Below are 18,015 nucleotides of genomic sequence, written 5' to 3' on the forward strand. Positions count from 1 at the left end.
CTGCCCGGTCACTGGATGCTGCCAGCTCCCCTGCACCCCTGTAACAACCAAGGCCAAGGGCAGGGGGTTAAAGGAGTCAGTGCCAAGCTAACCCTTTTCAATGTCGTAGAGGCCAAGACTTGGCATCCAAACGCCTGCGATGATAGAGCAAACTGTCTGTATTCCAGCACACCCCGCACACCTCAGTCACGGCCATTCCTGTAACACAGCGGTTCTCAACTTGTGGGTCGCGACCCCTTTGGGGGTCAAACGACCCTTTCACAGGGGTCGCCTAAGACCATCGGAAAACACATCTATAATTACATATTGTTTTGTGATTAATCACTATGCTCTAATTATGTTCAATTTGTAACAATGAAAATACATCCTGCATATCAGATATTTACATTACGATTCATAACAGTAGCAAAATTACAGTTATAAGTAGCAACGAAAATAATTTCATGGTTGGGGGTCACCACAACATGAGGAACTGTATGAAAGGGTCGCGGCATTAGGAAGGTTGAGAACCACTGCTGTAACAGAATGTCACCATCTCTCTTACTCAAGAGCCCACAGCAGCTCCTTGTGACCTAAACCTCAAACTAAACCCCCCTGAGGCAGAGAGAGCTGGTCTTCAGAGCATGTGAGTTCAAATGCACCCTGGTCAATGGCTGAGTGAGAATGTCATATTGCTTAGGGTGCCTCAGTTTCCTCACCTGTCAGAGTACCTACCTTGATCTACACGCGCTGATATAGAAAAAAGAAATCTTTATGTAGAAAAGCAATTCACCAGAAGTAGACATCCTCTGATTTCACTCATGTAAATAACAAAACTATATAGAAGTATAGATACATATTTATGGGTGTGTATACAGGAGTGGGCAAAAGTAGGTTTGCATAATGCAAGTAACGAATAAATAAATAATACAAGAACGAACTCTTTTGCGTACTCACAGCTGTACACCGCCTTTTGCCAAGCCCGGGTATGAATTGTAGCGAAAGGTCTGGAGCAGAGCTGTGCAATAAAAACGTAATGTGAGCCGCGTATATCATTTCACACTTTCTAGTGGCCACAGTAAGAGAGTGCAAAGAAACCGGAGAAATTAATTTTAATAATAGATTCCATCTTACCCACTATATTCAAAATAGTATCATGCTGGCAGATAATCGATGTAAAATTATTAGGGCGACAGTTCACATCCTTCCTTCCCAGTCGGTCTGCGTTCCTTACACCCACTGCACATCACATCGGGACTTGCTCTGGGTCCAGTGCTCAGTCGCCAGCCGCATGTGCTGGTGACTCTTGTCTTGGACGTGCAGGTCTGGGAGGGTACACCCCAGCCTTTCCCTGGCCGTCACTGAAAGAGGAGAAATTGAGGGGTGGAAGGTGTGAACCAGGACTTTCCATTTTTTTAAACTCTTTTTCCAGTCTCCTCTGAGCTTTTCACACCAGGCATGGGTTTCCTATTAACTTTGCAGTTCTTTTTAAAGGCCGTTACAAGTGGGGGAAATCACCTCTCGGAGTGATCGAGGGGCTGGCCTGAGCTCACGTGGAAAGCATTCGTAGGTGATAAAGCGCTATCCAAACACGCTTGTTTATTTATGCCCCTCCTTCTACCTGAAAGGTCGGAAGGGAGCTCGCAGGAGTAACAAAAATTAAAAGTGAAAACAAAAAGAGAAAGAAAAACACAGGTGGGGCCTCCAGGGAGACAGGAATGAGGCGGGGCTGAAGCCTGTCCTGACCCCCGGCTCACCCGGCTGCCTGGCTACACCAGCAGCAGGGCCTTGGACTGGGACCGCCTTCCAGCACCTCCTGCACAGACGCCCGCCGTTCCGAGGCCCCCCATCCTCCCTTCCCTCTTCCTCCTCGATTTCCAACGCTCTCCATTCCAGCCAGTCTGAGCTCTTCACACCTCATTCATTCTCGCCTCTGGCTTTTGCTCATGCTGTTGTCTTTCACCCCTCACCTGTGCTCCCCACCTGCCTCTTCTTCCCACCTGGACCCCTCCCCTCCTCCAGCTCATCGGCCCTACATAGTCTTGTGCCTCCAAAATCTCCCTCCACTGTTTTCCCCACTCAGATGAATATTTCTGAGGACCAGCTGTGTACCAGGCACTGAGAGAAGTTGTCTTGCCAAAGATGGCTTCGTATTTGGCTCTCAGGTACCTTCTGGGGGACTAGGACTCATTCACTCCACAGTGGATTCCCTAGGGTCTGGCCTCCGTTCCTCCCCACTCCCTTCACTCAAACCAGCCACGGGGAGCTGAGGCCTCGCCCCAGCCTCTGCTCCTTCACTGCCCACCTGCTTCCTTCCTTCCACGGCGCCCAGAGAGCCTAAGCCCCCTTCCTAGCTCCTCCCAGTCTGGGGCGGAAGCTCCTCTATCCTGGGACTGAGGACTGGATGGGTCTGTCTCCCTGTGTCCTCCTTGAGACTGTAGACAGGGAGGGAGGGTGGGGCACTGTTCCCTCTGAGGCCCCAGCTGTGCGGACAGCGCTGCAGGCCTCTCGCAGGGCACACAAGTGGAGCGGGTGAGCTGGCAATACCCAGGCCTGTGGGAATGGGGCCGGGCAGCAAGCTTCCCGTGACATCCCACCCATGCCTTTGGGATCCTCCACATTAGAGGTAGCTGGACTTATAACTGCAATTATAAGGGCTTTGCTCTGCACACGGTATTAAAGTGCTCTACGTGGCCTCTCTCACCTGCAGCCTTTTGAGCTACTGTTATTTTTATTTCCATTTCACAGATAAGGAAGCCAACTTCTCTCCCCACAGCGAGGATGAGGGGAGATTATTGAGCCACAACTGGAGGCAGAGGGAGGATGAGCAGGGATGACAGGACTTCTAGAAACACTCCCTTTCTCTTCCTGCCTCTTGTGGTTCCCAGGCCTCTTTTCCATTTCTAGCAGAGATGACGTTGGGAGAGAAAGAAATGAAAATAAAGTACAACTAACAGAAGGAACTAAAGGCACCTCCTCGGTTCCGCACCCCCACCCCTGCCCATCGAGGTACCAGTGGCCAGGGCTGGGCCAGCCAGAGTGGAAGAAGGGCGAGGCTCTGCTGTTTTACAGCAACCGCCTTCCTGGGGCCTCCAAAGACCAGAGTCCAAGTCCTCTCCACCCCACTGTGGCTCAACAGAGCCCTTGCCCGGCCTCCCCACCTGGAGCAGCCGGTATGTACTGATCCCCGGAAGCCTCCTGGCTGCCCACCTGGATCCCATTCACTGCCGGGCCTGGAGCGGGTGAACTCCTCCCCAGCTCAGCCCCCGTCTCCCAGGCTGACAGCTGTCTCCAGGCCTCGGCCCTCTCCCTTCCCCAGGAGGGTCCTGAACGGACAGCACAGCAACCAGCTCGATGGAGACCAGAGCTTCCCAGCCCCGCGCCTGACTCCTTACTACCCTCACCTCCAGTGTCTCGCCCCAGACCCAGCTCCCCACGATGAAGGTCCTGGAATGCTACCATGGCCTGTCCCTAGGGAGTCACTCCTCCCGTGCAAAGATCCAGGCCCCTGCTGGAAAGCTGAGGAAACTCTCAGCCCCTCCCGCAGGCACTGGTTCTTACCACACCCACTCAACCCTGATAGATTTCGGCGACTGAAGGACATAAAAAGTTCCAACATGGATGGGTCCAAACCTCAGTCCTGGGCAGCATTCATCAGCAGAGCACACCTGTCCACAGTGCATAGCATCAGCCCCGTGGTCCTCACACCCCCTAGGCAGTGGCCGTCTCCCATGCCCCTCCATCCTCGCCTCCTCCAGAAGAAGGTCTCAACTCTGCAGGCTTGGCTGAATCGGCCTGACTCTTCCCGTGAGCCCTGAGGGGCCCCACCAAATGCCCACCCAACCCCAGCTGCCCCAGGGGGGTGCTCACCTTAGCAGGCAGGGGCTCCCAGAGGCTGCCAGCGTACCTGGGAGCAGTAGTTTCTTCTCTGAGAAAAGGAGCGGTCAGCCAGGCCCTGTCACCAGGCCAGCAGACAGTGTGGTGGGCGGGGAACCAGGCAGGAGTGGCCCATGCTTCCCGGCAGAGACCCGCCTCCCAGCCACCCTCCTTTGCGGGGGGTGGAGGGGAGCCAGTCCCTGTCTGTTGGCAAAGTCCAGCCGAGGTCAGGGAGCCGAGAATCCGAAAAGTCAGGGGACTTGCCAGTTAGGTCTGGATGGGAGGGGACAGAGAGGAGATAACCTGGGTACAGGCGCAACCCCTGGTGCCCTCCCTACAGTGCCCTCTGCTGGTGAGTGCCCTGCCCCAGCCAGAGGCTCCTAAAATGGCAGAAGGTTAGAGGAGGGAACCTTAACCAGAGCCCCTCAAACTATAATGTGCACATGAACCACCCAGGGACCTTTTTTAAAAAATATGTTTATTGATTTTTTTTGAGAGAGAGAGAAAGGGAGAGGGATAGAGAGATAGAAGCATTGATGAGAGAGAAACATCAGCGGGCTGCCTCCTGCACGTCCCTTAGTGGGGTGGGGATCAAGCCTGCAACCCGGCCATGGGCCCTGACCAGGAATCGAACCAACAGCATCTTGGTTCATGGGTCGATGCTCAACCACTGAGTCACACCAGCCAGGCCCACCTAGGGATCTTGTTAAAATTCAGGTTCTGGTCCCATAGGTTGGGGATGGGGATGTGAGATTCTGCATCTCTTAGGAGCTCCCAGGTGCTGCCAGTGGGATGACAGAGAGAGAGAGAGGCACAGAGTGACAGAGAGGCACAGAGAGGGTTAATGAATCGCAATTTGCTGGTGGCATTGGGGTGGACCCATACCCCGCCCACACTCCGGGCTGGCAGGGACACAGGGAGAGCGGAACTTCAGGCCGTTTGCCACCCGAGTCCTTCCTGAGAAAGTCCGTCTAGGAAAGGTGGTGCCGCTGGAATGAAAGCTCCCTGTGAAAAGGGATTTTTAAAGCTGTTTGCTGCTGTGTCCTCAGCTCCTGGCACAGCCTGGCCCAGAGCAAGTGTTCCACAGAGACTTGCTGACTGGATGAGTGGACCAGCTAAGAGAAAAGATGCATTTTGGATCCAGACCACCAACACTGAAGCCCGGTGACCCACCCGCCAGCTAGGTCATCATAGGCCAGGATCTCAGCCTCTCTGAGCTGAGGCCCTTGTCTGTCAAATGCAGACCATGTCTATCTTGTGAGGGGTGATCATTGTCATTGTTGAGCTAATAAGTCTAAAGAGCTCGACACAAAGTGTGTGCTCAGTGCGTGGTCACTGTTATCGCCATGGCCTGGCCTCCTGCAATTGAGGGACCACTGCGAACCCCCAGCCCCCCAGGTATTGTCTCCCCTAAAAAATACGTAACTGCCACTTTCATCTCAGTTAATGATTCTCTAGCTTCTGACTGCAACCCCACCCCTCTGCCGCCTTCCGGGGCAGGCGGGGGGGGGGGGGGGGGGGGAGGGGGGGAGGCGTTCAGAGGTGAGAGTGTGGGATAAACAGCTCCCAGGGTCCCCAAAGTCGAGAGGTGGGCAAAGGAAGGTGGAGAGCAGCCAACCTGGAAGGGGACCTCACGCCTAAAGCTCAAGCAAGGGACAGTGAGTGATCAAAACGCTGATGGGGATGAAAGGGGAGATGTCAGTCTTTGCCAGGAAAAGCTTGGTCTGAGTCGCATGGAAGGCTGTCTCCTCGGAGTCATAAAGCTCTAGGGCAGCGGTTCTCAACCTGTGGGTCGCGACCCCTTTGGGGGTCGAATGACCCTTTCACAGGGTTGCCTAAGACCATCGGAAAACACATATATAATTACATATTGTTTTGTGATTAATCACTATGCTTTAATTATGTTCAATTTGTAACAATGAAATTGGGGGTCACCACAACATGAGGAACTGTATTAAAGGGTCACGGCGTTAGGAAGGTTGAGAATCGCTGCTCTAGGGGCTTGTGAAAGACCTGCCAAGCTTGACTCCAAGCCAGGAAAGGCCCTGCCGACCAACAGGCTACAACCAGGGGCTGTGTCCATGTATCATGAATTCATTTCCAAAATGGCACTTGGGTTCCATCTCAGTTACAGGAAGGTTCTAGAGACATCTGAGGGTCCCTTCCACCCCTGTGGACACAGAGCTGCTTCACGGGATGCAGCTGGGACTGATCTGTCTCAGGAGATGGGGCTCTCACAGAGCCAAAGCTTCAATCACCCATCAAGGGGCCCCTCCAGAGGCCACAACCGGCAGACCAGGGGACCCCAGTCAGAGAGAGCCCTTCAGGGCCATGCAGGCAACAACCTGGGCTCCCCAGCCAAAACCACCACCCTTATCATTGGAGAAAGGCGGGCCACTGGGAGCCCTACTCTGCCCTTTTCCCTCCCCTACCCGCCTCCGCCTTTCACACATCGTCGGGTACCCAGCCTGGGAGGTGTTGCCTGAGGTAAGGGGAACACAGGCCTGAGAATGGGGATGCACTGGGAATGGTGGAGAGCAGGAGAAAAGAGGGTGGGGGTGGAAGGGGGGGCCTCCAACGCTGGATAGAACAATAGAAAACACAGAGATAGAGAGACAGGAAGGCAGAAGATGAACAAATAGACAGTGGGGAGCAAAACCAGATAAATCAAAGGATGCACAGGCAGGCAGGCTGGTCAGTCCTGTCCCCGGAACCCCCAGGACGTGGTCAGGGCCCTTGACAGGAGTGTGTGGAGTGGGCAGTCAGTCACCCCAGAACACTGAGAATAACCACCGGTTTTTCCCTTTCAATCCTGTGGATCATGGGGGGAGAGGCGGAGGGGGGCTGACATATCAGGTGCAAATGAGAAGAATGATAGGGTGGGGCCTTGGTTGGGGGAGGGTCTGTTCATCGTCCCATGTGGGAATGACCTCACAGCAACATGCAAATGACATGCAGCAAATAAACAATCAGGGGGCTGTTTCCTTGCGAGGTCAGGCCACAGAAATCGTGGCGTGTGTGTTTGTGGCACCGAACCTCTGGAAGAGGATAGATGTAGGGAGACCCTCCCCCAGCCCCTGAGGGGGAGGGGAGACCTGAGGCTTCAGAGAGAAGATCCCCCAGCGTCACTCCGCTGAGTTGCGTTCAGGCGGGAGCTCAGGCTGGGCGGGCCCTGCATGTGCCCGTCTGGCCCAGGAAGATAAGCCCGGCAGATGGGCTGGCCCATTGTTGACTAGGAAAGACCCTCAGGGATCTCAGGCTCCCGCCTTCCAAACGGGTCGGTTATGTCAGCTTGTTGAGTTCAGTCTAAGACACTGTCCCCGTCGAGGGCCTGGCCAGGTGCTGCCAGCCGTGGGAGGTCCAAAAGATGGTCACGCGTGGGCCTGAGCTCCAGGATTCATATCCATGTTGCAGGAGAGGAGCCTTTAACTCAGAAGCCATGATCAATACCGGACAGTATCCTCCGAGTGCCAGAGGAGAGGGGTGGGAAAAGCAAGTCCATGGAAACCAGAAGAGGGGCTGGGCAGTGAGGGCCCACAGGAGAAGGATGGGAGGTGTCCAAGCAGGGGCCATAGCCTCCAGCCTACACCTCCTATGGGGTCGGGGGGTGGTGCTCAGGCCAGGGAGTGGTGTCAGACGGAGGAGGAAGCAGACGAGGGACACAAGGAAGGACTAAGGGGAAGGCTCACTGTTAGCATGTTTTCTGCACCCCCTCCTGCCCCCTAGATTTTGCCTCCTGGAGGAGAATGTGGCCTCAAGGGGCCATCTTTGTGGCCCTGCCCCTCCTGGGGCCCATCCTGGTCTGGCTCCTCGCCCCTCATAGGATGTCTGGTTGGTGTGACAACCCGAGGAAGCTGCCCTGGTGCCCACCCCACAAAATCTTGCTGCTTGTGTGGACCGCCATCTACTCTGTCATCGGGTGAGCACCCGTTTCTCTTGCCCCGGGCTTGGTACCCACTGGGGTGGGAGCAAGCCCCTGCCCCTGAACTACTGCTGCACACTGGCCTCCAAAGGGATGGCACCCCAACCTGCCTCTATGTGGTCCCTCTATGCCTGCCTAGGATTCCAGCCAGTCCTCTCCAAGCCTCCCCAGCCTCACCCACCTCACCATGCCCACTGCCCCCACCTCTCCTCCCAGCCATCAAAGGAGGCCTAGACATACCCACCCTCATTTCAGTCCACAAGGGGTCTCTCTTTGTAACCAGGAGCCCTTACGGCAGAGGGCTTCCTCCATTTGCCATGGAACATCTGCCCTGTGAGTGTTCCTGTCGCCATCTCTTCACAGCTATGCCTCCTACCTGGTGTGGAAGGACCTGGGAGGGGGCTTCGGGCGGCACCTGGCCCTGCCTCTCGGCCTCTATGCTGTGCAGCTCGCCATCAGCTGGACCGTCCTGACTCTCTTTTTCGCAGCCCACACCCCTGGTCTGGTAAGGGGCACAGAGCTCAGCAGTGGGAGTAAGGCAGGAGCAGGTCAGTCAGGGGCAGGCAGGTCAGGTGGGCAGAATGTGAGCTCCAGTGGAATGCACAAAGCCCAGGAACTGGGCTCAGGGGGTCCAGGGTGCTGCAGAAAGGCCGGGGCCCCGGGCCTCAGGCCAGCCTGCCTGACCACCCTGCCCCCTGCCAGGCCCTGCTGCACCTGCTGCTGCTCTACGGGCTGGTGGTGACCACGGCGCTGATCTGGCACCCCATCAACAAGCTGGCCGCCCTGCTCCTGCTGCCCTACCTGGCCTGGCTCACGGTCTCCGCTTCCATCACCTACCGCCTATGGAGGGACAGTCTTTGTCCAGAGCACCAGCCTCAGCCCGAGGTGGAGAAGAGCGACTGAGGCACCGGGGCACAGGGAAGGAGGGGAAGGCCAGGGAGAGGTGGAAGAGACTGCAGGCAGGCTGGGGGGTCTAGGGGGAGTGGGAGGTGGCCAGGCATTGACGAGTCCCTGAAGGTGATTCACCCCAATGCGGCCACTGTCCTCACTCCCCTGGTGCCAGTTTTCATTAGAATTCAGAGAAATGGGAAAGAGGAAAGAAACTTATTTTACACTTAATAAAAGATAATAAATCCTATATTAATAAGTATTAATTTAGTAATATCAATTAATAAAACCCTGAGACTAACTTTGGGGATGTGATATGAAGGGCATGTTTGAGTGAATGATGTCTAGGGCCACAGAGTGGAATAGAAGTGTGTGCCTGTATGTAAGTGTGCGCATGTGAAGGAATGTATGAACGTATGTATGAGGAGGGTGACATGCCGTCTCTACTCCACTCCCGTGCCCTCCCAAATGTGACCCCAAAATGTAGACTTTGGTTTTTAATTACCTGAAAAACAAAATCTTTTTGAAAAGTCGAATAAAAGCAAAACAGAAAAGTAAAAAAGAATAATAATTTTACATGTCAAGTTTATATATTTTATTAAATATTATATTAATCACATATTATATTACATATCATAATGATAATTTTACTTAATAACTTATTTTAATTAGGATATTATATTAATTATGTTCATTATATTAATGACCATATCCTATATAATAAAAGTCTAATATGCTAAGTGTCCAACCATTTGTTGGACCGTTTGACCAGTCATTATGACATGCACTGACCACCAGGGGGCAGACACTCCAATTAGTAGGTTAGCTTGCTGCTGGGGTCCGGCCAATCGGGACTGGGCAAGATGGGCCAGACATGCCCTGGTGCCCTCCTGGGGTTTCTCTCCAGCCCCAATCATGCACCAGTGGGATCCCTCGGCCTGGCCTGCACCCTCTTGCAATCCAGGACCCCTTGGGGGATGTCGGAGAGCCAGTTTCGGTTTTGGCCCGATCCCTGCAGGCCAGGCTGAGGGACCCCACCAGTGCATGAATCTGTGCACTGGGCCTCTTGTTTAATATATAATAGAGTTATAAGATATATTATATTATACACTAGAGGCCCAGTGCATGAAATTTGTGCATGGGGGGGGGTTGTTCCTCAGCCCAGCCTGCACCCTCTCCAATCCAGGACATCCCTCTCACAATCTGGGACTGCTGGCTCCTAACCGCTCACCTGCCTGCCTGCCTGATCACCCCTAATGGCCTCTGCTTGCTGGCCTGATTGCCCCTAACTGCCCTCCCCTGCTGGCCTGATCACCCCTAACTGCTCTCCCATGCCAGCCTGATTGCCCTTAACTGCCTCTGCCTCAGCCTCCACCACCACCACCATGGCTCTGTCTGGAAGACGTCTGGTCTAATTAGCATATTACCCTTTTATTAGTATAGATTATATATGCCATACTAAGGCCTTTTGTGATTAATATAAGTAATATTATAGATCATTTTTTGTTTTCATATACTCATATTGTTAGTTTTTTACATCAGTTAATAACTATTATAATAAGAAATAAATGTTGTTAAAAAACAAAACAAAAAGAGAGAGATGTAAGGCTCCGGGGTGACGAGTGAATTCAATAGGAGCTTCTTGTCCAGCCTTCTCTCTTGCTTCTCTCTTTCTACACCTTCTCATTGGCATTTTTATTTTCATCTTTCCCGCCTCTTGTTTTCATCTCCTCTTGTTTCAAAGCCCTCATGGTAGCAGGACACGACTGCCGCTGTGGCTACCTGCCCGAATCCTAAACAAGGCCCGGGGGGTGGGGGGGGGGGGCAGACACCTTGCCCAGGAGCTTTTAGGAACGTTGCCCGGGCTCTCTAGGGATGGGCCTGGGCACCAGTGTTGTTGAACCTTCCTGGGGAGTGCAGGGCCCTGAGAGTGCGCATCAGGGCCATCTGGGAGCTTATTAAAAACACGTATTTCTTAGACCCCACCCGAGACCTAGGAATCAGAACTTTTGGGCTGGGCATCAGGTGTCTTCACATTGAACGAGCGCCCAGCACTTTGGTCAGCCGCTTGCTACAGTTTGAGAGCTCCAGACACGGAGGGTCTCTCGGGGCCCTGTTCTCTTTGACAACCTGTGCTTCTGTCAGCTGGGTAACTACATCTTCTCAGGTGGGGGCCAAGGCTTCATCTTCTCAGGGAGAAGCCAGAGGACATCACCATCTGGGGAGTCTGGCTCTTTCTGGAGCTCACCAAGGGAGAACAGGAGAGAAAGGGTCTGCACCCTCCCCCCTCCACACTTTGGACATGCTCTGCCCAGCGGGCAGGTTGGGCACCTACACTCCTGGGGGGCACACACAGTGTTCCCACCCCCACCCCATCTTTGTATCTTCAGCCCCAGGGCCACACAGGGGCACAACAGAGCAGGTGGTCAAACATCTTTGTTGATTGACTATTTGATTGATTGATTAAATGAAGACATTGTCCCATTAAAAGAAAATGCTGACCCGCACCCCATCAACCTGCACCCCACTCTGGACCAAATAGCCTCTCTTTGGGGAAGGGCTGAGCACTAATAGTTTCTAAAACTTCTCAGGTGGTCCTAATGTGCAGCCAGATTGAGAACAGCTGCCACAGGGCCTTGCTTCTCCAAGTGGCCAGGGACCTCCTGGGGCACTTGTTCAAGGCCTGGACTCCAGACCCACAGACTCAGATCATCTGGGGGGATGAGGGCCATAGGATGGTTTGTAGTTCTGACCCCGGAGACCAACAGACCAGGGCTTGGATACTGACTCTGTCATTTATTAACTGGTCACCAGCGCACTTCACTGCCTGTGCTTTATTCTCCTCATCTGTACCAGTAAAGTGGGAACCTCCTAGAATTGTTGGGGAAAATAAATGAGATAATGAGTAGAAAGATGTCTGGCACAGAGGAAGTGCTTAATAAAGGTTAGCTGTTCTAGGAGGGGAACCTCAGGGGCCACCCATTAAAAAGCACACGGTTCTGAGTCACGAGACCATTGGAGACCCACCTTGCTTCAAGACCCAACAGAACTCCCAAACTTCCCCCGAGCCAGGAGAGAAAGTGCCTGCCCCTCAGGTCTGTGGACTGGCCTGACCAGTGCCAGACACACAAAATCCCTGGCCCCTCACCTTACACGTTCGTGTGGACTGTGTCTTCACCTCAATCACATTTTTAAAGCTGTTGTAGTTGAAATTATAACTCCCTTTATACATGTGACTGTTTCAAATTTATAAGGGTAATCTATAAAGATTGACTGAGGATGGTTTGGGAGCTACACTGAGTGGGCTCTTATCCTGCCTCCACTATCGCTGTGTGAGCTTAGACCAGGGGTGGGCAAACTTTTTGACTCGAGGGCCACAATGGGTTCTTAAACTGGACCGGAGGGCTGGAACAAAAGCATGGATGGAGTGTTTGTGTGAACTAATATAAATTCAAAGTAAACATCATTACATAAAAGGGTACGGTCTTTTTTTTTTTTTAGTTTTATTCATTTCAAATGGGCCGGATCCAGCCCGCGGGCCGTAGTTTGCCCACGGCTGGCTTAGACAAGTATTTATCATTATTATTATTATCATCATCTCATATAAGCATTACAAATATGTGCCACCCAGTTTATTCATGGTACCAACTACGTCTAGAAGTTAAACGGACCCTCAGGAAGATGCACCATGCCTATCGAGTGACTGACCTCTCCAGGGTGAGCTCATGCTGGAGGCCTCTAGTTTCAGGAACTTGGCCCTAGAAGGAAGCTTGATTTGGGCAATGTCCCAAGCCCTGGAGTGGCCTGACTATCTGACATGGCATGAGCCAAACTAAAGGGCTTCCTGGCTATGTGCAGAAAAAGCTGGAAAGGCAGGATCCCACCCCAAACTCTCATCCTCTGACCCCAAAGTCGTCCTTAAAATGCTGTCTGCACCAGCTCCTGGGTTCCTGGGTGGGAGCCTCTATTCCCCAATCTCCCAGCCCGCCTGGGCCTCTTGCTCTACCCACCTCCCATCCTGAACCTGGCCTGGAACACACTGCCCTCAGCCCTCCTCTCTTGTTACCTAGAGCTGTGCCTAAACGGGGTCAGCGCTGCCTTCTGTCCTTGCCAGATGTGTCCCAGGATTCCACCACCCAAATCATGTGGGTGCGTCTGTCCTTGGGCAGTGTTTTTCCACTTGCCTCTAAGTAGGCACATGGCGTCTGAAGAGGGTCGGGGAGAGCTCTTCTCCCACATGTCGCTGTCCCACCCAATGTCTGGAAGGTGGGGGAGTGGCACCAGGTAAAATAGGGGCAGTCTGTCCCCTTCTACTATATTCTAGTTCCTCCTTTCCTCCCCGGAGCCCTTCATTCTTCCTCCCTTTGCCAGTGTCTGCAGAATGGAGATGCCCAGCAGCGAGGTGAGGAGGGCAGACTGGTAGGGTTATGTGCACGGACAAAGGTTGGGGAGCTGAGGGTAGGCAGAGGGCAGGAAGTGTTTTCTCTGTGCATCCCTGGCCCCTTCTGCCTGCGGGCAGGTAGAGGGGATGCTGTGGGAGAAGGTGAGGCCCCACTCTGTGCTGTCAGGCTCAGGCCAGGGCTCCCAAGTCTGTCTTCCTTTGTGGTGGTGACCAGCCATTCTATCTCCTAGGGTTCCCCTGCACCCCAAGCCCCGGATCAGTCTTCCCAGAGTTCCCCTTTCTTATAGCTCCAGACAGCAAGCACAGGACCCTTTGCTTCTAAGGATATTTTGCTGACCCTCCATAGTGGCTCATAAGTTACCCTTCCAAACACAGCCTGGCTTTGGATGGGACACCTCGGATCTGGACTCCCTCCTTCGTCTTCAGGAGTCCCCAGAGACCCCTTCCCCTTCCTGCTCTCAGGAGGGCCCCTCTTCCAGCCTGCAGGCCCGGAGAAGCCCTCTGCCGCACCAGGAGCACCAGTGGCGTCTACTCGGCTTCATTTGTCCCTCCAGCGTCTTTATGTCCGAGGTCCCCAGCACCCGCAGAACTGATGTGCTCAGGGGAGCACAGAAAAGCCCTCTCCCCTCCACCTGCACCAACTCCAACACATGGCTAAGGGCAGACATTCTCCTCTCAAAGGCTGTTATGTTTCTCCCTTTCCCCCAGCAGGTTCTTTGACCCTGCGAACACCCCTTCAAAGAGGAAAGAGCATTAGTCACCATAATGTGTATGATTCTTATCAGATTCCTTTCTTCAAAGACACCGGGAAGGGAGCGGCCCCTGGAATGGAGGACCGAGGTGACCAGGACTAAAATCCTGGGTGTCACCATTTGGCTCAGAGCAATGTGTCCTGCATGGCAAGCCAAGCATTGTGTCCTGCATGGCAAGCCAAGCATTGTGTCCTGCATTGCAGGACAATGAACATCCTGGCCTCCCCTGTGATCCCAACCGCAGACTCAGGGTAGACCCTTGGCCCCCGCCGCCTACCCAGCCAAAGCTCTGGACACCCCCATGTTTATGTCAACAGAGCGGTTGCTAGAGGGGCAGGCTCCCGTCCGGCAGGGGGTGTCCAGCCCGTTGTTTGTGTACCTCGTCTCAGTAGTGACCGAGGGGCTGGCACTCTCGAGCTGGGTCTCTGGGGCAACGCGCTGTTGGGGTCCCAGCTGTTCCAGCACATAAAGCACCCACTCCATCAACCTGCTCCGGTGTCTAGTTGCACCGAGTGAGAATTTAAACCTTCCCCTGGTGAGGCTGCTATTTTCCACCCGCCGCCTCCTGGCCTCTCTACTCCCTTCCTCATGAGGGCAGCTCGGCATCCAGCCGAGACCCAAGGAGTGGCCGAGCCTGGCCTTGTTCCCTCCTCCTCGGCCACCTCCTTGCTCCTCCGAATGTTTCCTGAACCGACCATGGGAAATGGGACCTGGAGAGGCAGGCTGTGGCTTCCTCTGGGCCTAACCCAGCTCCTTCTAGCCTCTGCCGCCTGGAGAGGGGCCGGGGCCCACAGGGGCAGACGGGGAGAGTCCCCTTTTAGTTCCATCCCCACTTATCAGCTGCCTGTCTCTATGCCTACCCCCCTACACACATATACCAAGTGCTTCCAGAGCCCAGTCTCCTTCGTGCCCCTCCTCCCTCAGAGCCTGACCTCCCAAGTCCTGGCAGCAGTAGGAATGAATAAAGGGGTTAAGAGCATGTGTATGGAAGCACAGAGCTCTCAGCTATGTGACCTTGGGCAAGTCACTTAACCTCTCTGGTCTCAATTTTCTCACCAAAAAAAATGAGGATAATACTACTACCTACCCGACATCCTTGTGAGGAGTTCATTTACGGGGCCTGGGTAACCAGTCTCAGGCCCCAGTTGGGCTGTGCTCGTGTCCGCTCTCACTGTAACTGAACTCCAGGCAGGATAACACAGTGGGGAAAGCATGGGACTTGGAGGCTGACAGACCTGGGTTCAAATCCCAGCGTCCCACTGACTCCTGGTATGATCTTAAAGTAGAAGCCATACTTCCCAGTGTCCTCCATGCAGGAGGGTCATACTGATAGAAACTTACTCAGTGGTGCTAACATGGGGGTGGGAATGCCTGCCCTAAAAACAGTGTAGTAGCAGCTGCAGGAGGAGGAGGCAGGCTCCTGGCATCTGATCCCCCAGATTAGCTGCCGCATTCTGGGGCTGACAGGGGAACTGGTCTGGCTTGGAAAGAAGAGCTAAGGACCAGCCAGGAATTCAGGTCCCCAGGAGGTGCCATAAATAGCCAGAGCTGTCCAGGGCCTCCAGAGATGGCGGAGGGGTGGGGGTGGGGGTTGCTGGAAGGGAGCAGTGGAAAAAGGAAGCTGTCAATCATCAGTCCAGGGGAAGGTCTAGGGAGCTCACTCAAGTATCAAAGGAAAAACTGTGTACGGGTGTGGCGGAAGCGAGGGGTCACCTCTTCAGAGAGGACGAGCCCGGGACCACCTCTGCACCTCCCAATGTCCCTGGGTCAGAACATTTGCGCCACACTGTTCGCCTCCGCCCTGCGATGCTTGGGAGCCAGCCCTCTCCTCATTTCCCTCCCTTTGACCGTCCTGGAAAAGGAAGGTGCGAACACAGAAGCCCAGAGGTGCTAAGTGATTTGGCCAAAACCACACAGTGAATCAAGGGCTGAGATGGGGATTAAACATTGGGAGGGATTTTCCCCTCCCAATCGAGGGTTACACATGACAGCCAAAATATAAGAACCTGTCCTCAGGGAAGAAGTCAGGGGGTCGGGGAACCGAAAGGACTCTTCCTCCCTTGCCCGAGCACATCACTGTAGCTGTTGGTAATGGTGTGGAGATATACTCGTCAGAGCTAGCTGGGTGCAGCCCTGGAAATAGGACCTGGGCTCAGAAGACTGGACTTGCCTCGTGTAATCTTGCACAAATCCCTTCACCTTTCTGAGCCGCAGGTCCCTAACTCCCAAAACAAGGCCCATAGCTCACGCCCCGTGTGAGAAGGGTGAGGGGACTGAGATCATGCACCATGGGCTGCCTGATGGTGCCCGAAGGTTCCAGAGACTGGGAGCACCTGGTGAGCCGCGCCTTCCTCGTCTCTGTGTTCCTGGTGTTTGCCGCAGTGCCTGGCATATAGGAGCCCTCAATAAACGTGGATCGATGGAAGAATGAATCAATCTTTGCATTTCAGTGCTGTGTGTTTGTGTGATGATAATAATAATAATCTGTGCTTGCTGCTTAGCAGCTGGCGCTTCCTTTCCTTGTGGACACAGGCACTGCTGTCACCATCCTGTGCTTTTACCCCGGAAAATGCCTGAAAAAGATAATCTCTGGATAAGAATGCCTTTAGTAATAAACCCAATGGGTAGGGTGACATTATAGTTTTTTGTCTATACAGGGCCAATTTGGGAGTGAAAGGGGCACTGGTAGGAATTATGCCTGGACAACAGGTATAAACCATGACTATCCCAGGCAAACAAAACTACCTGGGCACCTTTGGGCACCATGCCGCTCAGCGCTCTCAGGAGAAGAGCGCCCCAAATCCTCCGAACCATCCTGACTCCTATTCTCCAGTCAGACCGTGGACAGGGTCCCCCACCTTCTTATCTCCACCAGCCAAACCTATTGGGAGCTGTGTTCAGCCCAGGTCCCCACCCTTCCATTGCCCTGAGAGTGTTCTAGAATGTTTGTGCTGTTCCAGATGTGAAAACCTGTGGCACCTGCTAAGGACCTGTGGTGAGCACTGCAAAGACATCTATCCATCCATCTCCCGACACTGTGCCAGCTCAGGGATTTCTCGAGGGGCCCCATCTCTCGTTAGTTTCCATAGGCTTGTGACTGGTCCCTCTGCTTCTGCTCTTTCCCACTTTTGGTCTATTCTCAACCAAGCAGCCTGAGCAATTCTGTAAAAACATAAGTCAGATTATGCGTCTCATCTGTTCAAAGACAGCAGCTCCCCATCTCACTCAGAGAAAAACAGCCCATAAGGCCCCAGCCTATTTAGCCCTTAATTATCTCTCTGGCCTCATCTCCTAGGACTCTCCAAACACACAGGTGTTCTGGCTTGTGCCCACCTGAGGGCCCTTGTGCCTGCTCTTCCCCTCCTTGAAACACTTGCCCCTTAGATATCCATATTATTATTTCCCTCACCTCCTTCAGATCTTTTCCCAATTCTCTCCTTTTCAAAGTCCTTCCCTGGCCATCCTATGAGAGTGTAACACCCTCCCTTGTCACTCTGTCCCCCTTCCCTACTTTCTTCCTTAGCATTTAGCTCGCCAAATAGATCATATGTATTACTTACCATGTTTATTGTCCAACCCCCTCAGTCTCTGTGAGAGCTTGGTTTTCGTTTGTTTTGTTCTTTACTATATCCCTGGTATCTGAAACAGCACCTGGCACATCGTATATGCTCAATAAATATTTGTTAAGTGAATAAAGAACTGACTGAGAGGAAACATAGCATTGTGGTTAACGTTTGGCCTCTGGAGTAAAACTCCTGGGTTTTAATAAAATACATAGAAGAAGACATAGGTACTACATTTATAGACCTTGGTCTCAGGGAGGGTTTATGAATTTGACCCTAAAGGCAAGGGAAGTAATAGCAAAAACAAATGAATGGAACTATATCAAACTAAAAACCTTCTGCAAAGCAAAAGACACCATCAACAAACAAAAAGGCATCCAACTGAATGGAAAGAGATATTTGCAACAATACTTCTGATAAGGGGCTAATATCCAAATTATACAAAGAATTCATACAACTCAATAACAACAAAAAACCCAACCAATTCAAGTAAAAATAGGCAGAGAACATGATTAGACACTTTTCCCAAGAATACATACAAATGGGCAACAGACATATGAAAAATACTCAACTCCACTGGCTATAAGGGAAATGCAAATCAAAACCACAATGAAATACCACCTTACACCTTTC

The 18,015-nt window shown here is 52.9% G+C and overlaps 1 protein-coding gene across 1 annotated transcript; it reads left to right on the plus strand.

Moving 5' to 3' along the window:
* Nucleotides 1-6,302: 6,302 nt before the first annotated feature.
* Nucleotides 6,303-9,199, plus strand: TSPO2 (translocator protein 2). The gene is made up of 4 exons (XM_081093525.1): nt 6,303-6,342; nt 7,582-7,774; nt 8,141-8,282; nt 8,480-9,199. Exons 2-4 carry the CDS (start codon nt 7,602-7,604, stop codon nt 8,678-8,680), a joined length of 516 nt encoding a protein of 171 aa, XP_080949651.1. The 5' UTR covers nt 6,303-6,342; nt 7,582-7,601; the 3' UTR covers nt 8,681-9,199.
* The last annotated feature ends 8,816 nt before the right edge of the window (nt 9,200-18,015 follow it).

This window comes from Myotis nattereri (genome assembly GCF_964212035.1).
Source record: "Myotis nattereri genome assembly, chromosome: 6".
Lineage (NCBI taxonomy): Eukaryota > Metazoa > Chordata > Mammalia > Chiroptera > Vespertilionidae > Myotis > Myotis nattereri.